We start from the raw sequence: 25,721 nt of genomic DNA, 5'->3' as shown, positions 1-25,721 counted from the left end.
TGCTTGGCTGTGACGGACGTTCTCTCGGTTCAGGGACTGTGATATTTGTGACCTAGATCATTATTTCTGCCATAGGCATATTTCTTTATTGCGTTAAATTGATTTGTGGAATTATTGGTTTCGGTTATGTAATAAATCGATATCTGCTGGTGCCGTACATTACTTTTAAAAAGCACTCTCACCTCTGATCCTTAAGAATGTATTATAAATTTAATAGGCAAAAAGTTTTACAATAACGACACGTATAAAGATTTATATTGTCTAATAGTTTCCGTTCTAATGAAAAGTGATTCGTTTTAGATATTAGTAATAATTAATCTAACTTCTGAAAGATGACTACCATGATTTTTTTGGAACAGTAAATTATTGAAGCTACAAGTGTTATGGTTTTATTGTAATACACTATGTACTATAGTCAGTGTCACCGCTATTTAAACCTACAACTGGTGTGATCTCGCCCTAAGTTCAGAATGGTATCAAGTAGGTGTACCATTGGGATTAATATTAATGTCACCAATCGTGAGTTGAAATTACGTTGATTAATAAATTTGATTATTGCACAACCAACATCCATATTTATTATTTATGCATCTAAATGGGGGTATTGCTACAGTTTGAAAATCGATCATGTTTACTTCTACATTATTTTAATGAAAATGATCTACACACGTGCACGTGCGACAGGGTCTATCATCCAGGTTTAACTTTAGGCCAATGGCAATCCTTAAAGTGGCAGCTGGAGGACGTTCTTACAATATCCCATTTGTGCAAATACCTATCCATTGGCACCTTTCCTCGCATTTTATAGGTATTACGCTAATATTTAAGTAAAATATTCCAAGTTCCAACCATCAATATTGACATTTAATAATTGAATTACATAGACATTTAGAACTTTATAACTTATTTTAATCCTTTATGATACTGTAGTTAACATTTATTTGAATATGCTTGTTGTACATCGAGAATTTAAAACTGTCTACAAACACCAATATTTAATTAATGGTTAATATGTTTCACATTCAGAAATACTCTTCTTAGGCCAGGTGTCCACTCAGTCCACTTCAGATGAGACGTTCATAACATTTTATTTAAAACTTGTTGGTCGATAGTAAAATTGTATATTTTGTGCTTAAACCTAGTAATTATGTGGAATAGGTTACTTGAAACCAGTGGATACCGGACCTGACTGATTAAGCACGGAACCTACAATGTCTGTGTACGAATGAAGCTTTAATTGATATTTATTTTGTGCTTGTATGGTGCGCCACTAGCGACGCATCTTCAGTTCATTCATCAAAACAGAAACACTCCCGACTTGTCGTTCCCACGATTGCTCCGTTGAATGTGTCTTGCCACATCCCGGTATGTCGGCAATCAATATTAACAACAACGTTATCCTTCACAATATTATTAGCAATCCCTGTGTAATCAGTCTCACCATTTAATTACATGTTTTTCGCCGTTGCCATTCACTGTAGCTGCGTTTTCAACGAACAATCCTTCAAGTGTTGTCTTTTGTCTAACAGTCGATTAGTATCCTTTCAGGAGCGAAATACATCATCAAGAGGGGATAAGTGAAAATACGTAACAAAAATAAAACTACTATTGTGCGTCTCGTTTCCAGCGCGCACTTTTGATGACCTCGATGAATACTTAGCGGCGCCGCAGCGTAAAAACTAACAAGTAAACTAATGTTACACCGGCCAAATCGTTATCTAAGGGCAGAGAGCAGAAATAACAGGAGTAGCAGCGCGCGTTTATTTCCATACAAAAAAATTTCGCCATTTCCTTAGGGGTACGAGGTAATGACATTTGTGTAACAGCTGATGGCGCTGAGACACTATCGATATTTTTGTCGATGAGAATCATTGCTCTATGGTTCATAGTCTATGGCTCGTTTAAAAAAATGATATGAATTAATTTATTATCCTATGGGAGATTCAACATTTCAGATCTCTATTTAAAGGAAAATACGCAAAAGTTTGGCATTTCTTCCCTAGCACGAATACGAATTGTGAAAGTTAAGAGTTATATGAAAAAAACTAAAAAGTCATTTATATAGGCTCTTAAAAAGCACTTTTACACGTCCCAGTATTAACCCTACCACCATTACCCTACACTACCCATGAAATAGGTACCTAATATTCTTATATACCAAACATGACCCACGGCCACACTCCCTTGGCAAAGGGGATCGACTATCAGCCTTAGGCCCGGTTTCCACCAAAGCAGAGCGGTACGGAGACGAGAGATGTACGACGAAGCTGGCAGGCTATTTCCACCAAAGCGGAGCGGAGAAGAGCGCAGCGGTGCTGAGACGAGAGGAGATGCGTGAGCTGTGCGTAGCTGTTAGCTGTCAGTCTATTGCTATCTATGAAATACCGCACTGCTCCGCACAACTCCACACCGCTCCGCTCTTCTCCGCACCGCAAGGCAGCGTCAAATTCTATAGAAAATCAAGTGCACCTGATTCTTCTCCTCTTGATTCATTTCCATCGAAGCGGAGGGGAGTGAAGATGTGCAAATAAGGGAATCTGATTGGATTCAAAAAACTTCTCTGCTCCACTCCGCCTTAGTGTAAACCGGGCCTTAGAGGATGAACAGGAGGTGGCATTTTGAGCATTCATGCTCTTTCAATATTCTTTATTACTTTAGCGTATGTGAAGGTACATAGAAGGTTAGTTCAATGTCGAAATTCAACTTTCAAAGATGGTACGGAACTCTGTTTTAATTTTCTTTTGTTCGGTTTATACGTAAAATTATTTACAGGAGAGAAGTAAATCTTTCTAACAATACAATCACCAAGTCGATGTCGATATCGATATTTCATATTGTGCTGTACCACACTAAAATTTCCGCTGGGTGGCCAGCGTATTGAAATAAAAATGTACACACTTTTGACTGACCATAATATGTAAAATAATGAAACAGGCAAATTCCACGAACATAATTAATTGTATTATTACAAACGTTTGGATATAGGATTTATTTACATTAATTAATTAATATATTGGCCAAAGCTGTTATTGGCATTCATACACACTAAACTTCTTTAAGTAAGATTTTCATATAATTACTTTGTATGTAATGTTGTTGGTATGCCTCATTAGATAAATAAATAAATAAATTTTCCAGACTGGCAAAAAAGGAAAGTGAGAAAAACTGAAAAACTTAATTTCAATTTTTATTTACAGAGCAAGAAACTATTAAAAGCCTTGTTTCGAAGGTTAACAAAAATATTCCTACACATTTTTATTATAATAAGTACTTACATTATACACATGACTTGAACAGATAGAGAAAAATGGTGAAAAATACAAATATTATTTATTATTATAGTATATAATAAGATCCAGATATTGCGAGTAGTTGGATCTTTTGGAAATCTGTAAAATAGCGGGAACTTACTTAACACGTTTATTATGTCAGGGTAAATGTGATAAATTGAAAATTATTAATAATCGCCGGTTATTATGAATAATTCCCGACAGTCGAGGTAAAAGTAATAAATGAATTTACATTTATCAGTGATTATTAATAATGTATTAATACTAACAAATATCATAAAAGAGAACACCTATTGGCAGTATCGAATTGTTTGCATAGAATTTCGATGATATTGTTATAAGTACACTATCCTTAAAATATTACACAATTAGGAATTTTTGCTTTCCAGTCATTCCAGTGGCAACACTTCTAGAAATTTAGTTTTTTGCAAATTTAGTGTATTAATTAATGTGAAATAAATAAAATAATATTTACCGATGGAATGTAATGTTGTCCTTTTCAAGATTTGATGTTTCAGATCTCTTCTTACAATTAAAAACACTGCAATTCACCATTTTTATCGCAGCACGTTACTCTTCAATAGTGACATTTGGAATATGTCATTGGTGGCGCTGCAACTAGTTTTTATAAACTGAGTGGACCACTGGTCTACTTACATTGCTAGAGGGGATTGCCTGTCAGTTCCACTCCTGTTATTTCTGCTCTCTGTCTAAGGGCGTTTTTTTAGCTAGCGGACACATACAGTCTCATAAAATAGTTACAAAACGACAGTCGTGTAAAGATGCTCACAAAATAAGAGCTACTTAGTATAGCTCGGTTACATTTAGGGTTCAAGTAAAGAGTAATTAGTAAGCTCCAGGATAGTCTAACCGTGCGCGCGCATGTCTCAGCGCGTCGCGAGCTGGCCGTTGATCCAGTCCACGTCCTCGCACATGCGTGGGTCCGCCACGCGCAGCGCCGCGCGTTTGGCCACGAAGTAGTACCACGGCGACACTGCGCGGATGCAAAATATATCGGATCAGCAGGAAGACTTGATCCGCTCAAGTGGCAGTGGGCGGGGCATAACTAGTAGAGACGGTGGCCGTTGGGGCAGAAAAGTTTTCGAGTGGCGACCGCGGGCCGGAAGACGTAGCGTGGCCAGGCCTCCCACTAGGTGGACCGACTATCTGGTGAAGGTCGCGGGAAGAGCCTGGATGCGGGCTGCGCAGGACCGGTCGTTATGAAAATCCTTGGCGGAGGCCTTTGTCCAGCAGTGGGCGTCATTTGGCAGGACCCATACGTGATAGGTCTATAGTTACTCCAACTTCCGCTTAAGGCGGTTCTGTTCGCCGCGCGAATTCCATGTGCTTCGCAACGGAACAATAATAAAATACTCCCAACTCCCAGTAGACTTGTTCTCGGTTGTTCTTAAGCTGCCAAATCAAGTGAATGCCAAACCCCTAAGTGGTGTGATGTGATACTCACACACGCGCTGGATGGTGAACAGGGCGATGAGCAGCGGCGAGGAGATGGACTCCTTCTCGGTCCACTTGTCGAGCAGCCAGGCCGTGTGCAGCACCACCGACGCCACCATGTACGCCAGGCACACCGAGCCCGCCGCGCGGAACTTGCGGATCAGCACCTCCACCAGACCGGCCTGCCGGAAGCAAACAATACGAAAGGAGTTACACAACTTATAAATCCGCCTCGTATTAGTTGCCAAGTCGCAACGATCTAGGTCTTTGACGTCATAGCTACTCGACATGCATCGAAGTGCGCGCGTTTTCTCAGCCAGTTCATCAAAAATCTAATTCTAAATGACATCTAATCGCGTCTAGCATCCACATTTCCTGATGCCTTTCAATACTGATTGACCACCAGAAAAGCCAACTTTTTCCTGTACCTAACCAAGTAATTACTGATGTACATATACGCGCGCAACTTAGATATTCTGATGTTACCTAACTCGAGTTTAATCGATTTGATGAAGAAGTAGTATAGGTAGGATGTATTGCAGGTATACATTTGAACGAAAATATTGTTTCCTTGACCTAACTTCACCCTTGTCCATTGTGAGATTTAAACCCGTTTATATTTTAATACAAACTGTTACTACTGCCGCGAATGAGGAATACCCATATTATCTCTATTATGTTGCAACAAAAGTAACGGTTCGCTCAAACGCATTTGATTGATTTGTGGCGAATCGGTTGATTTTCGGGATGGGTGCTCAACAGAAAGAAAGTCGCCCCGGGTGCCAGCCCATGCGTGGTGATAATAAAAGCTAAAGTTTAGCTAGAGCTAAAGATACACATACCTGGAATAGGTATGTTGAGAACAGCGTTATCAACATGGTAGTGATGGAGAGTACCAGGAATAAATCTTGAAATCTGAAAAAGAAATAAATGTTATTAATTATCTAAGTAAAATACTCAACTAGCTACTCAGGTAGCTGCCTGAAACTTAAATAATTATGTTTGTGAACTTACATGAATATTACAAGAAGTCCGTCGCGAGATCTCGGGAACAAACTTATACAGTTGAAAAACAAATCGAATACGATGGCCACAATTTGAAACATTAAGCAAAAACTGTATCTTGACGTAGAAAGCTTCATTTTGGAGCACGAATATTGCTTACGATTTTTGTGCACTCTCTTCTACTGTAAATGCGACTTGCAAACAGGCGCGCGTTTATGACGCTGCCGGGCCCGGCGAAATCGGCTGTATTGATTTATTGAAGTCACGTGGGCAGACTCTGCTTTGTTCAAGTTATTGATTTTCAAGTTGAAGCAATGGTTGAAGCACAAGATAAGTGCACAAAGTGGATTGAATAGAAAGATATTTGTTTTCAAAGGAGTATGCTAGTAGTAGTAAGAAGAAGCAAAGTATGATAAGGAAAATTGATTTGATAAAGTGAATCCCATCAAAAACATTCTGTAAAAAAACTAGCCAAGTCTCGATGGAGCTGCTTGTTTATCTCTAAAAAGTAATGAAATCTAGACAAAGTCGTGCCAAGTCTATGGTTCTTTACTGCGATTTCTTTATTATTATATCCAGATCTTCGATTTTCCTAGTTTTTATAGTTTTCCCTTTATGTGGCCATTAAACCCTAACTCTGTACCAAATTTCAGCTCTCTGAGTTTATGGGAAGTACTAGTTCTATTTTGATGATCATCAGTGAGTGAGTGTCATAAATGCGAAACTTTGCTTTCGCTTAACTTCGGAAATAAATGACCTACAGACTTGAAATTTTGGATTTTAAGTATGTGATTATAGCTTACTAGATGACGAAAATTTCTGCGTTCTGGTCTTATCCAGAGGTTCTCAAATAGGGGCCTGAAAATGCGGCGAAATGGTTCCAGTAAAGGATGGTACGGCAGTGTTTGCTTCGCGCTCGACTTGGCGGGGGCACTGCCGTGCCCCCAGAATAACGCGATAAATTCATAAACTGGGCTGTATAATCAATATTTCATCGCTGCAAAAGTAAATTAAAGAAAAATAATGTCTATATGACAGTGACAGATGTCAAATTCCTGAATTGTCAAAATGACAGATGAAAAATATACGACGAATACAGGCAGCATGTTTGTTTTCGTTCTATTTGAATGAATAATTTATTATTTATTTAGTGTAACAAGTTTCTTTCGCTGTGAATTGGAAACCCAAAGTGCTTTTTGTATTTTGACGAATAAAATAAATTAACCGCGAAAAGCTATGACAGGGGACGAGCGTGGTCGGCGACGAAGCAGCGACCGACACCGCAGCCCCAGTCGCGATAGGCACAGAAGCAACGAAAGGGACAGGCCTGACCGCAGCAGAGATCGTCACAAGGATCGCGAAGCAACTCGTGATCGAAGCAGAGACCGTGAACGGGTGCGGGAGCGTAGTAGAGACCGTGAGAGGACTCGGGAACGAAGCAGGGACCGCGACAGGCCGCGCGAGTACAGCAGGGACCACGAGAGGACTCGGGAGCGAAGCAGAGATCGCGGCAGACCTCATGACCGCGACCGAGCTGGAGGCCGAAGCTCATACAGAGAGTTCAGTGGTGGTGGACTTGGCAGTGGTGGAGGTTTGGATCTTTCTACTATGTACCTTTAGGTGCCATTGTTGCAATTATATTCTTAGCCTCAGTTGCACCACCTTAACTTTAAGCCTATGTGCAGACCATCGATTTTTCGTCGGCTGATAGTTTAGTCGGGCAGTTGATCAGTATGGGTATGTATGAAAGTGCACACATTACACTGATTTGATTTGGCCGATTCTTCTTACAAATTAAAATCGGGCCCTACTATCGGCTAACTAAAAATCGATGGCCTGTGCCAAGGCTAACTATAACAGATTTTTGACGTTTAATATAATTAGGTAAGATGGTGCAACCTAGGGTTAATGAGCATGATAACAGAAAAATTGATCTTTGTGCTATTGCTTTTTACTTATCAAACTCACTAAAAATGTTAATGTTTATAATTTGTAGGTTTGGGTAGTGGAGGAAGTGGGCCCAAGACTCGCTACAAGCCCCAAGAGGAAGAGTTCCTGGACGCCCGGCGGGAGGAGCGCGAGAGGATTGGACTGATCGGTGTCTCTTCTGTTTGGGGCAAGTCACCCATGAGACCTGAGTAAGTTTTAATTCTAGAAATCTTAGTTTATTTCTATTGGTGATGTTTTAGAATAGAACATCACCTAGTCTTTAGTAATGTATGTAGCATGGTAATTGTTGTAACTATTTGTACCTTAAAAGATGCTCATCAAAATTATAAGCTTTATTTGTTTATTTCATAACAGCTCTGAAGAAGAAACTTCACCGGCAGAAAACAGCAGTAAAAGTAAAGAGAAAAAGAAAAGCAAAAAATCCAAAGATAAAGAAGACACAAAGCAAAAACTAAAAAAACTGAAAAAGAAATTGAAAAAAGTAAAGAAAGCTCGCAAAAAAGCAAAAAAGAAATCCAAGAGCTCCAGCAGTGGCTCCAGTTCAAGCAGTGAGGAAGAAATTTGGGTGGAAAAAGGAAGTAAGTTTGAATTGATACATTATTTTTCCTATCCTAATTAACATCTCAATACTTATTGCTTCACTATATTAGCATTTAGGTATTACAATTCAAGCAAATCAATCTGATGATTGATCATCTGTTGATTGATGAATGATGATTTATTGCTGTTTTCATAGTTGTGATTTTTGTTATAGTTAAGATAAGAAATACATGTTAGGATTGATAGGTCTACTTAACTATAATATTTATTTATTCATGAATAGAATGGTAGTACCAATTACACTATTCAAACAAGACGTAACAAAGTTCAAAATAACATTTAAGAACTTATAAACAATTTAACTTAATTTAGGAAAAGTACATAAATCAGATGCGATTATTTTCACAGTAACCCAAACATTCTGCTAGTAACGTACTCCACCCCTCTGCAAATACGTCACTTATATTGTGGTTAATGGTTCCTAATGTCGTTTTATCATGGCAGAGGAGCACGAAGTGGAAGCCGGCAGCAAGTCGTCGAAGTCCAGCAAGCGGCAGGAGGAGGAGCTGGCCAGCTCGGCGTTCGGGCCGGCGCCGCGCGTGGGCCCCGCGCTGGGCCACAAGGACTTCGGGCGCGCGCTGCTGCCGGGCGAGGGCGCCGCCATGGCCGCCTACGTGGCCGAGGGCAAGCGCATCCCGCGCCGAGGCGAGATCGGCCTCACCTCCGACGAGATCGCCTCCTACGAATCCGTCGGATACGTCATGAGCGGGAGCAGGTGTGTAAAGATTACTTGCTAATCTGCCTTTCTATGATTTCGTAGATTAGCAGTGCTGGATTAACCAAACCAAGGTATGCTCATAGTAGGTGAATTGCTTACTAAATAGGGCATCAAGTAGTCCTAATCTGGTACTATAGATTGGTTGCTAGGATTATAACATGGAATAGTGACTGAGTTTCTTGCGCTGCTTCTTCTTAGCATTGGCCCATTTATTGTCTTTAAGTAGTGGTAGAGTTAATACTGAGACATGTTAAAGTGCTTTTTAAAGCCTACTAGCAAAAATAAATGAGTTTTACGATTTTTTATAATATCCTGTCAGTGTTTTCTCTTGCTCATATGTGGTGTCGTTCGATTACAGACACCGTCGCATGGAAGCCGTGCGCATCCGCAAAGAGAACCAGATCTACTCCGCCGACGAGAAGCGCGCGCTCGCCGCCTTCAGCAAGGAGGAGCGCGCCAAGCGCGAAAACGCCATCCTGTCGCAGTTCCGCGACGTGCTCAGCGCGCGCTCGCAGCGCCGCGACTCTTAGGCCGCTGTCTGACGCCAGGACCCCCAGCGTGCGCCGCCTGATGCCAGGACCACCAACGTGCGTCGCCTGATGCGAGGACCTCCAACGTGCGCCGCCTGATGCGAGGACCACCAACGTGCGTCGCCTGATGCGAGGACCACCAACGTGCGCCGCCTGATGCGAGGACCTCCAACGTGCGCCGCCTGATGCGAGGATTACCAACGTGCGCCCGCCGCCTTCAGCAAGGAGGAGCGCGCCAAGCGCGAGAACGCCATTTTTGTTTGATGCGAGGCCCCTAGCGCGCGTCGCCTGATGCGAGAGCGCTAAACGTCCATCCTCCGCAATGCTGGCTGACCGAACGCGTCCGACTCCCGTGCTGAACTTGCAGCTCACCGAGGCGACGCTTGGTGAAATCATTGGGACAGAGACGAAGTACATGGCTAAATTACAATTAAGTAAGCGTGTTATACAATTCCACATCAATTAACCGTCAAAATATAAATCAACGGAAGTAATTTATAAAAAAGTATGCATAAAGAAATACATCTGATGAAAAAGTAAGCACCATAGTTGCCTTACTCGCATACATTATTATGTATAACACTGGAATGTGAAAAATCTGAACAAATTAATTAATGAGCTGTTAAAAGTATTCAAGAAAACTAGAGAATGAATCTTAATAATAAATAGTTAATCAGATCTGCCCTATTTGTTTACCAAAACAAATGAATGGCTTTTTTTTTCATCGTCCTGTTTGCGCTATCAATTTGTCGAGTTGTTGATAATGGAAATCTGAACTACCTAACTCAATTTTAACAGGCCTTTTTATGAAATTGTAATGTAATTATTATTATATTTATTTCGTAAACTAAGCATTATTTGTTAAATTCATGATCTTTTTATCATGAATCATATTCTGAATAAAAGAAACATGTTTAAAAATAAATTCTTTATTATGTAAACATATTTTATAGTACAAAAAATATAATTAAATTCTTAATTGCTATAGGAGAGCTTCCATTTTAATTTAACTACATTAAACTAATAAAAAGTGCACTTTACCAACATGTGATTTTTGCTAAATATACTATAAAATTATTTGTTGAGGTCAGAGGATCCTAGACTATGTTAAATGACTTAAATCTACATAATAATTATGTTGTATTTGCACCAGATAAAGTAACATCTATGATAACATGATTGTATATTGGTAATACTAGTGAAGTATTGAATAATTGGGTTCAATTCTTGTGATAATGGGTATGTAGGAAAAGATATAAAAGACGTAACTGCATCTCTTGCCTCGCAGCTTACGCAAACCCTATACTAATGTCGGTCAGTCTTATGGTATAGGAAATGTATCGAAAAAGTTTAGTGTAGAAGTGAAAAAATGCAACATGTAATGAAAAGTAATATCTTGTTAAGATAAAGTCATTTACGAAGTTGTGGATTTATTTCATTGGATTTTCATCAGAAATGTTAGTAAACTTGCACACCAATGTAGATACATTTCATCACGTTATAGGTACTCGAGATATGTTTTTGGAGTGAGAAAAATGTACATACGAGTACAGCGTCACGCCGGGGAGTTTTGCTGCTGCGTATTAACGAAATTTCGACTAAAAAGTACTTGACTTTTGACAGAATCCTTTACGACGCAGCGGCGTTACATCAGCTATAGTTTGGTCTGTGAGCACGTAGAATTTTGTCCAATGACCCCAAGCTACCCATCCTAACATAATTCTCGCACGCACACTCACTGCGGGCGCCCGTCGCACAGTCGCGACAGCAATATAATTACGCGCGAACGATAAGGATGGGTAGCTTGGGGTCATTGGACAAAATTCTACGTGCCGCAGACCAGGCTTCATCAACGTTAACCCACAGGCGGGGCCGGCTGCGGCGCGCGTCACTCGAGCGGCTCGTACTGCGCCAGGCGCGCGCGGGTGTCGCGCAGCTGCTGCGCCAGCGCCTGTGCCGCCGCCTGCGCCGCCGCCAGCTGCGCCCGCAGCGCGCTCGCCTCGTCCTCCGCCAGCGTCGCCGTCGCCGGCTCCACCTCGCTCTCTAGCGCCTCCTCCGCGCCCTCCTCCGCGGCGTCCACCGGCGCGTCGATGGAGGGCAGGCTGAAGCCGCAACTGCGAACGATCGTGGATCTGTCATCACCCGCGTCGACGCCGGTCGTCGTCTCGCAGAAGTATGTATATCCACTCACTTCTGCGAGACCACTATCGGCGTGGACGCGGGCTCGGCTCGCGGCGCTCGGTCGGCGGCGTCGGGCTTGGCGCCGGCCACGAGGTGCTCGAAGTTGGACTTGTTCATGATGATCTTGAAGGGGGCGGCGGCGGCGGGCGCGGGGGCAGCGCGCAGGCGCCGCACGCGCGCGTCGCTCGCCAGCTGGACTATCTTCACTTGCTGGAACGTGAGGTGGCGATTGAGAAAATGACGTCGCCGAATCGCATCAGGCATTTTTCGTCGTTCATATTGCAATTTGTTTAATGTCAAAAAATTCAAAAAAATTCTAACAAAATATAAATTATTTATGGACATTTTATATTTATATTAAAAAGAACAAACTGCTTAGGAAACATTCGTTAAAAAACATTTGGTGTCTTAAAAGATTTTTTTCCCATAAGTACGCTGTTTTTTTCGTTCGTTCGTTCGTTTCAGCCAAATGACGTCCACTGCTGGACAAAGGCCTCCTCCAAGGTTTTCCACAATGCACGGTCTGCGCGACCTTTACGAGATCATCGCTCCACCTAGTAGGAAGCCTGCCCACGCTGTTTTTTTACTCTCCTGTAAACTTGTAATTTTTGACATAGAACAAATTGCAATATGAACGACGTTTTGAAACGTTCACATGTTTGAATGAGATGTTCACCTGGAGATCCTGCGGAGTCATGACCTTAGCTCGCGGGCGCGTGTCGCCGCTCGTCGAGGCCCGGTTGTTGACCGTAAACACCTTTGGAAGAGACAGGTTTTTAATCAAAAAATCAAAATCAAAATCAAAATCAAAAAAATATTTATTCAGTTTAGACCACAAGTGGCACTTATGAACGTCAATAGAAAATAATAAAAAAAGAAAAGGTAGCCCTTATGGGGCACTTTACATGTCTCCTTATCTTTTGGGCCCTACCAGCGCTTCGAGACAAACATATGGCAAGTGCTGAGAAGAAACGCCGGAACAAACTCAGTCACCACTTATTGCCAGGAATTATCTAACGGTAAGAATAGTCAAATTTAAGTACATCAAATATGTGCAGACTGAACTGACCACGCATCCTTGTCATCAATATAGTCTCGAACCTTGTAGTACCCTTTGGACATAAGGGTATATCGATATCGGGTAATCGATCGATACATCACTTCACAAGTCAAGCTTATTCCAGCTCAGTTTCCAAGTATCTTCGTACCTTGACGCCGTGGGGCGTGGTCCGCACGGGCGTGGCAGTAAGCACAATGCCGCGCGGCTTGGGCGCGGGCGCGGGCGCCGGCTCCTCGCTCTCCTTCAGCATCAGCTTGCCGGCGTCTGGAGAAGAGGCGACTAGATCACTTGCGCTCGATATAATATGTATGATTTGGATTTCATATACAATCGTTTGGGATGACCTTAGTGGTCGGTCTGTGTCGAGACGTGGCTCCACAATAGCAGGACATGGCTCAAAAGTGGCAGAACATGGCTCAACAGTGGCAGGACATGGCTCAACAGTGGCAGGACATGGCTCAACAGTGGCAGGACATGGCTCAACAGTGGCAGGACATGGCTCAACAGTGGCAGGACATGGCTCAACAGAGTCGGGCCATGATGGGTCACCAGTGTCACTGGGCGCTCACCGGAGAGCACGACGGTGCGTCCGCTCTGCAGCGCGCTGAGCACGGTGGTGGTGGTGTCGGGCGGCAGCAGCGTGATGCCGTGCCGCTGCAGCAGCGCCGCGGCGCCCGCGCGGCCCTGCGTGCTGCTCTCCGGCTTCTGTGGGGCACACGGCTCTTTAATACTTGTCATCTGAGACTGCCTGCCTCCGCTGGTTACATAATCTATTCAATGAAAAGGGTGACGTTTCTGGTTGGAGTCCCTGATTTCAGGGACTCATCGTTTTTTATTATTTATAACAACAGACGATTGTTCGGTAAATAATAAAATAAAATATAAATTGGTTACATACTTCTGTTTTGGCTTCTGGCTTCGCTTGTTTTTCTTGGGCCGGTTTCGGCTTGATTTTTATTTCCGGAATGGGCTCTAAAAGTCAGAATAACTTATATGAAATATCAGGCGGTCACTGGTCATTCTAGACATTCTATTAGTATAACTCAGGTGTGGAACGGGAGGTAATCTTACTCGACGGGACAGTGGTGAACGGTATCGCTCGTGGGATCTCAATCGTCGTCGTCGTCGTCGTAGTTTCTTCCACTTGACGATCTGCAAAAAGCATACACGTTTTTAACTAGGTATTTTATACAATCCGAAGGCATCTAAGAGTGTAAGTCCCACCTGGCATGAGCGCGCGAACGGAGGGCGCGGCCTCACGCAGCTTGAGCTCCTCGTCGATGAGCGCCAGGATGTGCGCGTGGCCCTTAGCGGCGGCCAGCTGCAGCGGCGTCCTTTTGAATTTGTTGACGGCGGCCGCGTCCGCGCCGTGCCGCAGCAGCGCCGCCGCCGCGCCCGCGTGGCCGCGCTCGGCCGCCCAGTGCAGCGGCGTCATGCGCAGCATGTCCCGGCAGTCCACCGCCGCGCCGTGCGCCAGCAGCAGCTCCGTCACCTCCGCGTGCCCCGCGTACGCCGCCAGGTGCAGCGGTGTGCGGTCCACCTGCGACACGAGTAGGGTTTCCAGGTCCAAAACCACAAAAGCCGGACTCTGTGCTTCGTTTGGCCGGACATTTAACCCTAAAAGCCGGACATGTGACGGGGGGAGGGGGTGCAATTAGTGTCATAGCTCACGAGTGAGTATTATCATCGTCGGTCGCCCGACGTCCTGATGCGTGCGCTTCTTATTATTCTGTGGCTCGACTTTCGCCTGGCGCGGTAGCCAAATAAAAAGCCTAACAAAAGCCGGACAGGCCGGACATCGGTTATTTTGGCCGGACACGCAATCAAAAAGCCTAACTATGTCCGGCTTTATCCGGACGCCTGGCAACCCTAGACACGAGGAGATTTGTAACGCGCGCCCGGGTCTTTATGATGTGAGGAAGCGCTCCTGCACACGACGCCGCCGCCGCGCCTTTGCACTGTTTAAGGCCTATTCAGACCTAAGCGGTATTCGCTACCGTCTGCGGCAGAGAAAACGCTCTAGCCGCGGTACTTGATACCCACTAAATACCTGAGCGAAACCCGCGTGGTATGTACCTCCTCTACCCACAGCGGCAGCGAATATCGCTCAGGTTTGAATAATGGAAATTATGCTTTGACGGCGCGGTGGCGGCGCGGCGGCGGTTTTACTCGGCGCGTATGAACAGTGTAGGAGCGCGGCGGCGTTGTGTGCAGGAGCACGACGCCATGCGGCGGGCGACGTACCTTGGTGCGCGCCTCGCGCGACACGCCCGCCCGCAGCAGCACGCCGCACGTCTCGACGTGCGCGTTGCTGGCCGCCAGGTGCAGCGGCGACGTGCCCAGCTGGAACGAACGGCTCGTTTTAATCTCGAACGAGTGAGGGGGGTCTATTCCACTTTGATCACCTGGCTTTGATGACCCAGGTGATCAAAGTCTACTTCCAGTGACAATTTAGTGTCCTTTGATCACCCACGGATACTATGCCCTGGGTGATCGAAGTGAACTCCAATTAAATTATTATTTTAGTGTCCTTTGATCACCTACATACAAATTACACCTCTGAATAGTCACATAAATGTCCAATTGTTATACTTACATATTTTGTTTTATAACATTTTTTATATTTTCTAAAAACCCCAACAAACAAATTGGACATGTATGTGACTATTCAGAGGTATAATTTATTTATAGGTGATCAAAGGACACTAAAATAATAATTTAACTGGAGTCCACTTTGATCACCCAGAGCATAGTATACGTGGGTGATCAAAGGACACTAAATTGTCGCTGGAAGTGGACTTTGATTACCTGGGTCATCAAAGCCAGGTGATCAAAGTGTATTAGACCGTGAGGGGGACCGAGGACGGCTCGCTCGCCGCACTCACCCAGTCGTTAGTGAAGGGCGCGCCCATGGCCATGAGGTCGAGCACGAGCGCGGTGTCGCCGGCGCGCGCGGCCAGCAGCAGGCGCCGGCCCAGCTCCAGCGCGGCGCTGGCCGAGCGCGCGCCGCCCGCGCCCGCCGGCAGCGCGTCCGGCTTCCGACCGGACAAGTCTTCCAGCTGAATGAATGACACAGATAATGAGGACTATCGTTTTTATACTTAACAGTTAGCACCCCTGGCGATTGACAGGACCTTACTCTACAGTGGCGCCATCTTGATGAGTGCAAATACTATAGTCCTCCTACCACTTTCGCGCTCACCAGTTGGCGCCACTGTCTTCGCTACTAGCAAGTGACAGGACCTTACTCTACAGTGGCGCCAACTGGTGAGCGCTAAAACGATAGCCCTCATTACTATTAGAGTATTGGCTCAGTGCTCGACTGAAACTTGCAGCTAGATCCTCCTCTAAAACTATTAACACCTAGCTAAGTCATTAGAGGTTGGTAGATGTTAATAAGACACTGCGATTCAACCTCATTGATGTTTACTTCGCTTACGAAAAGCAATATTATTTGCTTTAACACTGAGTGTATGTAAACCATAACGAATAATCTGTAATCCTGTTAAGTCACTTCATGTCATGAAGAAGATATTTTATAAAGATTGATAACTTGCTACCAAATGTCTAACTTCTTCTAGATATGCACTACAGCACAGAACAAGTTCACAGTCAATAATCAGAAAGTCATATTCAAGAGAAATGCGGTGCTTCAGCACAACATTTATCAGGCCTTCAACAGAACATGGCAAAAAAGATTTCCGCGGTATGTTGAGGTCTTATGAAACAAAAATGCTTTACATTCTCTTCTGCAATTTAACTGATTTTGAAGGTCCAATTGTTTAGATATCTGTTTACTAAGCCCTTCTTCATCAATAAAATTTATCTGTAACACAAAACAATGTATAACAATTGAGTATATTGAGTAACCAGGCACAAAGTTACATTTATAGATCGCGTTAGAGGATGTAGTTTGTGTCATGGTGATATATGAGTTTTATGGTGGTGGTGTATTAACTAGAAGAGTCAATAACAATAATGTATTGCAGAATTAACTGTGAACCACAGAAAACCATTTTGAGCTATGCAATAACACTTACCGAGATGACCTGGGGATGGCGGTATACTACATCGTTGGCACTCTCTGTGTCCATGTCTTCCATGTGACTGGAACAAGGAGGTGTTCATAACTTTAGATAATTCCATTAATTGTAAATTCGTTTGAAATACCACAACACCTTTTTAAACCTCCAGCTCCTTAGGTCAGAAGGTAGGTTAGAGGCTTTGGATTGCCAACAGGTAGGTACTAAACAAACTTTTCACAGCCATTTTATATAAATCACGAATACTTAAAGTGAATACTCTTGCAAAACTTGTATTATTGATTTAGGTTATAATTTTAAAAATGAAAAAGTACAAATAGGGTCAACAATGCCAAACATTACTATGATTATTTTGGGTTGGAATATGTACAGCAGAATCGATCGATTTACTGAAATAATAACATATTAAAATAATTTAGACAAGTTGATAAACAAAAATTTTTTAGGGATATTAAAAATTACTAAATTACCACTTCAATGAATCCATACAAGGTCAATGGGTGCACCATGTTTATGTATCGCAACCCAAACGTTATCACTATAGTCAGCAAAGCACACAAAAAAGCGATCAAAGTTAACTTTTTGCGCCATCACATCAAGTGAAACACAACAGGATGAGGATGTGTTGTTTGGTCGCTAAATGCAGAAGAAAACCATACCGCATAAGTCGCCATAACTTCCTTTTCCTGTCTAAACGGAAGTGATAGCTTCGATATTAAACTTTTCTGTCGCCAACAAAAAATTCAACAGTGACTCACCTTCAACAGTATTAATCAAAAACCAATTTAAATTAGGACTTAAAAGCATCTATTATTATTTGGTAGTTTACAGAATGCAGACGTCATTAATTTTGGCGATTTGGTTTGGCATCAATGGCATGAACAAGATTACAACCGCGAAAAACTTTGTCATCCAAGATGAGGTCCATCAAAAAATTGTTAACTAAAATTATGTAGGTAACAACTAACAAGTACTGTTATATTAATTCAATAATCAAAAAATATTGTCTGTTTTTATTTAATTTATTATAAAATTTTATCCGTAATAATAACGTTATTACGTTACTCGTTATAGTAACGTTACTGTGATAATTCTAAAAGTATTGTTCGATTATTACACTAGATGGCGTGTTGGTCAGTCAGGCATAGCAAAAAATAGTGGCCAAATGCAAAGACAAGTCATCATCACTATAATATTACGTGGATTCCTGGCAATGAAGTACGACATTGCCTTGTGCCGATTGTACGTAGATTTTATCGACACAATACCATAGGATATGGAGCATGCCACCATTTATTAATCTAAGATGCCACCACAGAACGCCCTAAAATGTCCGGATGTCGTAATAGTACCTATTATGAAATAAACGTAAAATACTTTTTTGTTTCATTTTCTAATGCTCAGGAGTCCGTTACAATCTAACTAATATTTATGTACTAGCGGCCGCCCACGACTTCGTACGCGTGAATCCCGTTCATCTATCTTACGTGGTTTCGATTTTTTCATATGTTTTTTCCCGCTAACTCCCGTTCCCGTGGGAATTTTGCAATATCCTGTTGTAACTAAGCTTTTAAGTTTACTAAGGTACCTGCATGCCAAATTTCAAGCGTCTAACATAAGCGGTTTAGATTTTTAATTCAAAAGGATTTTCCCGCTAATTCCCGTTCCCGTGGGAAATTCGGGAATTCCTTTCTTAGTACACCTTTACGGTACCTAAGCTACGTCCCTTCCAAATTTAAAGTGCCTACGTTTAGCTGTTTAGGCTGTGCGTTGATATGTCAGTGAGTCAGTCAGTTTCTCCTTTTATATATTTAGATTAAAGAAATTAGCGATTAATTTTGGTAGGTAGTACTTTGCTGTGCCCAGGTTCTTGGGCCGTTTCTGACAATGTCCTTTCTCCAAATTATGCCACTATTACAGGTAGATTTTACTAATTTGTTAAAATACCTAAAAATGTGCCTTACTGCCTTTCTTCTGCGATTACGTACTCCTTGTTTCGTACGGAATTTATTTTCTTTTTAAATAGTTGGTATTTTTTTAATTTTTTGTTTATTTTAATTTTTTTATCTATGACGCAAACGACGAATTTTAAGAAAAAAAAAAGGTAAATAAGTAAACAAATTCCTTTTTGAAGTACTATTAGGTTATGTACGAAATTTTACTGTAGGTAATTACAAAATTTATGCGTGCTCTGTGTTATTAAATTCGCAGGTAGACTCGAAAAACTCCGTACCCTTTCATCTTTCACAATGTCTTACGATGAACGTTTTTCTTTCACAGTGTGAAAATCGCGGAAGACATCATCAATTTTCAAAGTGTTGGACTAAAGACAATTTTGGGTGTGTTAAACTGCTCTGTGATAAATATGTAACTGAACTAGGCTGTGATAAATAATCGCAATCTTTGCGGACGGCGGCGGTGCCCGCGGAAGTCCAGCCCAGCCCAGCCCTGCACCGTTCATCAGACCGAAGACTGCCAGATTTCACCGTAAGTTCTATGCACCTGCCTACTTGCTTTATGTTATTTAATGTTGCTGTTACATTATTTCTTGTGCGTAATTTTAGGGCAAACTAAATAACCTACATTCCGTGAACCTTAGCTCTCGCAGGAATTTCGATATGATGTGAGGAAAGTCATATTCATTGTAGTTACCTACCTCGTGGGGTTGGAGCGCCATCCATTTGTTTTGAGTCCACAAATTAACGCGAATTATCTACTTACGCGCTAATGTGTTAATTTTGGGCTGTGCCTCCTGTGATCTGCCGTCGAGGGTCATTAGGGACCCTTGTTTAGACATTAGCCGAGGGCACTGGGGGCAGAGTCAGAGTTCAGACCGTGTTATAATATTAACCATCCCTGGATTGTATGGGAAAAATTATGGTGACATTCATAACTTTGCAAGCTTTGACCTCAATTCCGTACAATCTTGGATTGTTTATGGATTATATGACTATTGTATGACTATGACCATGGAAGTTAAAGTTGAACAACTTTCTACGTAATAACAACCGATTAACATTAAAGACGAGTACCTACATCACTATTCTTCTGTTTGTCGACGATATTGTGGTCATGGCAGAATCTATTGAAGATCTTGGCGCAATGCTCAAATACCTTAGTCGAGTTTCCCAACAGATAGGCCTGCGAATGAACATAGAAGTTAGATAAAACGAAGCTTAATGTCGAATGTCCATGTTGCGCCTTACACAGTTTCGGTTGGTTGGGAGCTCAATTCTCGAGATTGTTGATAAGTATGTCTACGTCTGACAAACGATTCAGCCAGGTAGGTCCAATTTCGAGAAAGAGGTCAATCGTCGAATCCAACTCGTCTGGGCAGCGTTTGGGAAATTACGCAACATCTTGTCGTCCACAATATTTCAGTCCCTAAAGACGAAAGTCTACAACCAAAATGTGTGTTACGTTGTAATACGTATTACGACCTATGGTTCGGAAACGTTACGACTTAAAAGCCTTAAACAGAAGCTTAAAGTTGCACAGCGTGCTATGGAGAGGGCTATGCTCGGTGTTTCTTTACGAGATCGAATTAGAAATGAGGATATCCGTAAACGAACTAAAGTCGCTGACAAAGCCCGACGGATTAAGCAATCTGAAGTGGCAATGGGCAAGGCACATTATAGTACCTATGCAGAACTGACGGCCGATGGGGCAGCAAGGTTCTGGAGTGGAGGCCGCGTACCGGAAAACGCAGCGTGGTACGTCCACCCACAAGGTGAACCGACGACATCATAATGGTAGCAGGAAGGCGCTGGACGCAGGTCACTACCAATCGATCAACATGGAAATCATTGGGCGAGGCCTATGTTCAGCATTGGACGTCCTATTGCTGAAATGATGATTATGATGATGATCCTTACTACTGTACTACGAAATCCGAACTACTTACCTATCAATTTTATTTATCCCAAGACATCTTATTTAACATTGAACTCCAAAAATAATTCATCCACCTCTCCCACTGTCCGTGACTTCAACAGAATTCGAGGAAAAGTAATTTCTACCCAACTTCAATTTACGGGAAAGCCTTCAAAGAAACTCGATTTCAAATTGGAGACGTTTAAAGTTACAGAGAAACCGAATACTGTGTAAAAAGAAAATAAATCGATGCGTTGTGGAGCTGATTAGGTACACATTATCATCATCATGCTCGCGCGCGAGGACCTGGCGGGTAAACACCTCGGGACGCACGCGCCGCGTACGAATACAATCAGACGGGCCAACTACATGCCTGTCGTTTGCCTTTGCCGTACCTATACAAATAAAAACAAGATTCTGACGTTAAAAGAACCATTTTACTCATGACTGCGGACTGTGTGGGAAGAAAGCCTTTCGTTATAGTAGGTCTAACTATTTATTATTTATGAGTTACTAGCTGTCCCGATAGTTTACTCAATTTCTTTAATGTTCCGTGCAATTTTCTTATTTTTTTAGAAATTGGTCCAGCCTTTCACACGTGATATCCAGTCCAAGAGAAATTACACTACCTTACTTATTATACTACTGTAGCGCGCCTAATAACGCCAGCTATCGCCAATCCAGGTAGTCTGGCCGATTCGCCTCGTTCGCGCCATATGCGACAACCAACCAACGAACACCACTCCAGTTCGCGCCCTAAGCGTCGGCCAATCAAACGGCCCAAAAGATACCACGACTAGGGGCTGCGGTGTTTCTATTGTTTTTATTGCTTTGTATTGTATTAGTTTGTATTGTTTTTGCCTTACTGCGTCTTCGCAGTAACAAGCCAGTTGATTGTGAGCTTCGAAGCGAAATACACACTTGCCAACATACTCCTGCGTCGTGTTCTTCATTTTAAAAAGAACCCAAACCCTGAGAAGAGCCCAACACTGAAGAGTCTCACGCTAAATTGGCCGCCCAACGTGAGTCACTTTGAAGAACGCTGCCACGCTAAATTGGCCGCCCAACGTGAGTCACTTTGAAGAACGCTGCCACGCTAAATTGGCGCCCAACGTGGGGCAAGTTGAAGAACGCTGCCACGCACAAACTGGCAGCTCAACGACGAGCAAGTTAAAAGAACACGACCTCCGTGGTATTTATAAAATTTTAAGAAAATGCCACGCCCTGTGACACGCCGCAATACAAATCGCCGCCAGACCGACTTTTTCGACGTGGAAGACGATGGACGCGACAACAACGTTGCAAGAACGCCGACGCCAACGCCAACGCCAGCGCCGACGCCCATCACCGTGGACGATCTCACCGCCATGATGGTGTCCCTGCAACAGTCGCAAGCAGAAAACTTTGAGCGCCTGCTATCAAGAGTGCTCGAGTGCCGCTCGCCATCTTCACAGCCCGCGCCGGCCCACGCCGCGCAGTGCTCTTCCACGCCGCCGCCCGCTCAACCTGTATCTGGAACGTTCGCCACGTGCAAATCGACCTACAGCGGAGCGCCCACCGAGTCCCTCGAAGGTTTTATCGATGCTTTGGAGTCATTTAAAGATTGCGCTGATGTTAGTGATGCTAACGCCTTACGTGGTTTGTCGATGCTTCTCACGCACGACGCAGCCACGTGGTGGCAGGGAGTTAAGTCCACGATCACCTCGTGGAGCAAAGCCCTGCAGCATCTCCGCAGCGCCTTCGGCGACAGTAGATCACCTCGTGGAGCAAAGCCCTGCAGCACCTCCGCAGCGCCTTCGGCGACAGTAGGCCTCCACACCGGATCTACAGGGAGTTGTTCTCGAAGCCGCAACAACTCCGGGAGAGAACTGAGCTTTATGTAGCCAAAGCACGCGCTCAGCTAGCACGCCTCCCGAAAGAAGACCTCAGCGCAAAGGTGCAACTCGACATGATTTACGGCCTTCTCCATGTGCGAGTTCGGGAACGTTTACGAAGAGAAGAAGTGGAAACATTCGAAACGCTGCTACAAAAAGCACGCGAAATAGAAGAGGTTGCTGAGGAAAACACATGTGTCGCTGCGCCCGCGAGTGCCTACAATCAGCGAAAACGCGCGCCTCCACTCGCGTCTCCGCGCACGTGCATCGATGCCTCAGCCCGTTCACCGCCGTCCACGCGCACAAACACAGCCAGCGTGACCGCGCCGACGCGACGCGCCACATGCGACCAGCTTGCCGCTGCCGCGACGCCGCCGACAAGTGAAGATAATCGTTTTTGTGTATACTGTAAACGACACGGACATAAACGTGAAAATTGTCGTCGGCTTGCGTTGAAGAAAGATNAATAATCGTTTTTGTGTATACTGTAAACGACACGGACATAAACGTGAAAATTGTCGTCGGCTTGCGTTGAAGAAAGACGGTGGTAGTGAAGTTTCCTGCTATGGATGCGGAGAAAGAGGAGTCGTACGGGCCAACTGTGCTAAGTGTAATACGCAGTTCAACGCCATATCATGTGAATACATACATAAGGCGTCGCCAACCTCCCTCTCCAATCGTAAGTCGCCCGCACAAGTAAGTAAAGCTACTGATTGTTTTGGGGCCGAAAACTTCAAATTACGTTCCTCACATAATCCTAGATCTCTTCCTAATAATAACTTTCTTCCCGCTGAGAGTAATAATCGTAGAAAATACCATGCTATCATGCCTAAAGATAATAATTGTAAAAATAATTTAACGTCAGTTGATGGCACTGATTTTTATTTGTCTGATTTTTTTCCCATACTTCCCTTAGAATTTACGACCTCTATTATTTTGAACAATGATGGTTCACGTGTAGCGTCCCCAGATGGTGTTTCTAACAACCCGGCTGTGCTATCCGTAGATAATAAAATTCCTTTGTATGATTCCGATCGTCGTCAAACAAAGCGGTCAAACCCATCCAAAAGTACCACGAAGCCTTTTAACAAGCGTACGGGGTTCAGTGGGAGTAGTAGGGTGACCATAAGCTCTAATTGCGATCGCGGATTTTCTTCAGATGTCGACGAAGTGACGTACGAGCTTGATATTTTAGAACTTTTTTCTACGTCTTCGCATACTCGTCACACATCTGCGTCACAACCACGGCCTCTTTTAGGTGTTAGAATATTAGACCTGCAAGGGACAGCGCTAATAGATACAGGTGCTAAAAGGAGCGTTGTAGGAAGTTCTTTATATAAACTGCTTCAAGAGCGTCGACACCCGACTATCGAGATGACCATGCGAGTCAAACTCGCTGATGGCTCAGCGCAGTGGCGCCAAGTTTTAACCACTACGCTGCAAGTAGATGTCGGTCGAAATAAAAGTGTTAAACTAGATTTTGTCATAATTCCCGACGCTATAGGTAATGAAACCATATTAGGTATCGACTTCCTGTTAGCAGCTGGAATCGTATTAAACTTCGGGAATTCGACTTGGAAGTTTTCTGATGATAGCCAAGTTTTCGCTATTCAATATGAGCATCCCAGTCCATCCTCTTCTTGTTATGCTGCAAAAATGCCACGAGAGAATGAAAGCAAGATGTTGACGCCCGCCGAGCGCGAAAAACTCTCTTCTCTGCAACAGGAATTGGATGATATCTTCAGGCTCGGGGGAGCTCCGACGCTTTACTTAAAGAAATTTATGAAAAATTGGAAACCAAGAAAAGAAACGACTGATCATCATCGTCGATCAGCAATAACGTATCAAGTGGGTGATGAAGTTCTAGTTACCACGCCCTTACTTAGTAAATATGCGAAAGGACGTACCAATCACTTTATGCCTAAGCGGGACGGACCATACCAAATCAGCAGGGTTGTTAGCGACACCACCTACGACGTAGTTCAATTAAGCTCTAACGAGCATGTAGGTAGGTTCCATAGTAATGACCTAACCCCCTTTCATAAATCCACTCAGTCCTCGGCCCCAATACAACCACGTAGGCATCGCGGACGTCCGCGACTTCAACGGGAATCAGCGCCTGTAAGGTCCAAGTCACCAACGGGACGTTCTTATGACTTGGAGGGGGAGCATGTAGCGCACCTAATAACGCCAGCTATCGCCAATCCAGGTAGTCTGGCCGATTCGCCTCGTTCCCGCCGTGCTCACTCTCGTTCGCGCCATATGCGACAACCAACCAACGAACACCACTCCAGTTCGCGCCCTAAGCGTCGGCCAATCAAACGGCCCAAAAGATACCACGACTAGGGGCTGCGTTGTTTCTATTGTTTTTATTGCTTTGTATTGTATTAGTTTGTATTGTTTTTGCCTTACTGCGTCTTCGCAGTANTTATTTAAAACTACGTAAATAATTTTGAAACTTTAATAATCATAATGATCTGTTACGTTAATTTCGGGCGAGCGAAGTCGTGGGCAAAAGCTGGTTTAATACAATATAATTTTCATTTCAAATCAAACTGACTGAAAATGACAAATTGACTAGTTTTTGAACAATTTGACCGTAAATGACGGTCACTCAAATTCAATCAGTTTTGTCATTTTTAACACTTGGCCACCGACGTCCATTCGGCACATTCGCGACACCCCCGACTTTTGCATACCGAGCGCATACCGAGATTTGAATTTCGAAAGAAAGTTCTCGTTTCGTCTGTTTATATGAAGTTACAATACTGTATGATGTAGCGCGCCTAATAACGCCAGCTATCGCCAATCCAGGTAGTCTGGCCGATTCGCCTCGTTCCCGCCGCGCTCACTCTCGTTCGCGCCATATGCGACAACCAACCAACGAACACCACTCCAGTTCGCGCCCTAAGCGTCGGCCAATCAAACGGCCCAAAAGATACCACGACTAGGGGCTGCGGTGTTTCTATTGTTTTTATTGCTTTGTATTGTATTAGTTTGTATTGTTTTTGCCTTACTGCGTCTTCGCAGTAACAAGCCAGTTGATTGTGAGCTTCGAAGCGAAATACACACTTGCCAACATACTCCTGCGTCGTGTTCTTCATTTTAAAAAGAACCCAAACCCTGAGAAGAGCCCAACTCT

The 25,721-nt window shown here is 43.5% G+C and overlaps 3 protein-coding genes across 4 annotated transcripts; 1 reads left to right on the top strand and 2 right to left on the bottom strand.

Annotated features, from left to right (window-relative positions):
* Nucleotides 1–268: 268 nt before the first annotated feature.
* Nucleotides 269–6,237, bottom strand: LOC114366542 (transmembrane protein 138). The gene is made up of 5 exons (XM_028323445.1): nucleotides 5,760–6,237; nucleotides 5,588–5,660; nucleotides 4,756–4,927; nucleotides 4,006–4,284; nucleotides 269–1,723 (listed from the first exon to the last, which is right to left on the bottom strand). Exons 1-4 carry the CDS (start codon nucleotides 5,885–5,887, stop codon nucleotides 4,178–4,180), a joined length of 480 nt encoding a protein of 159 aa, XP_028179246.1. The 5' UTR covers nucleotides 5,888–6,237; the 3' UTR covers nucleotides 269–1,723; nucleotides 4,006–4,177.
* A 582-nt stretch (nucleotides 6,238–6,819) lies between these two features.
* On the top strand, nucleotides 6,820–10,786 carry LOC114366556 (NKAP family protein CG6066). The gene is made up of 5 exons (XM_028323471.1): nucleotides 6,820–7,341; nucleotides 7,747–7,888; nucleotides 8,055–8,278; nucleotides 8,745–9,015; nucleotides 9,377–10,786. The coding sequence occupies exons 1-5, from the start codon at nucleotides 6,987–6,989 to the stop codon at nucleotides 9,546–9,548; spliced, it is 1,164 nt and encodes a 387-aa protein (XP_028179272.1). The 5' UTR covers nucleotides 6,820–6,986; the 3' UTR covers nucleotides 9,549–10,786.
* A 529-nt stretch (nucleotides 10,787–11,315) lies between these two features.
* Atac3 (Ada2a-containing complex component 3) lies at nucleotides 11,316–17,769 on the bottom strand. Of its 2 annotated transcripts, none has more exons than XM_028323470.1 (12): nucleotides 17,591–17,769; nucleotides 16,830–16,896; nucleotides 15,675–15,848; nucleotides 15,034–15,132; nucleotides 14,014–14,329; nucleotides 13,861–13,941; nucleotides 13,688–13,761; nucleotides 13,359–13,494; nucleotides 12,938–13,053; nucleotides 12,406–12,486; nucleotides 11,740–11,939; nucleotides 11,316–11,662 (listed from the first exon to the last, which is right to left on the bottom strand). In XM_028323470.1, exons 2-12 carry the CDS (start codon nucleotides 16,890–16,892, stop codon nucleotides 11,437–11,439), a joined length of 1,566 nt encoding a protein of 521 aa, XP_028179271.1. In that variant the 5' UTR covers nucleotides 16,893–16,896; nucleotides 17,591–17,769; the 3' UTR covers nucleotides 11,316–11,436. The 2 variants fall into 2 exon arrangements, with proteins under 2 accessions (XP_028179271.1, XP_028179270.1); XM_028323469.1 differs by lacking the exon at nucleotides 17,591–17,769 and adding an exon at nucleotides 17,303–17,542.
* Nucleotides 17,770–25,721: the final 7,952 nt, after the last annotated feature.

The sequence above is a fragment of the Ostrinia furnacalis genome, unplaced genomic scaffold (assembly GCF_004193835.3).
Source record: "Ostrinia furnacalis isolate ACB-3 unplaced genomic scaffold, ASM419383v2 OfSCF0638, whole genome shotgun sequence".
Classification (NCBI taxonomy): Eukaryota; Metazoa; Arthropoda; class Insecta; order Lepidoptera; family Crambidae; genus Ostrinia; species Ostrinia furnacalis.
The sequence above is the reverse complement of the archived record's forward strand: the minus strand, read 5'-3'. Positions and strand labels throughout refer to the sequence as shown.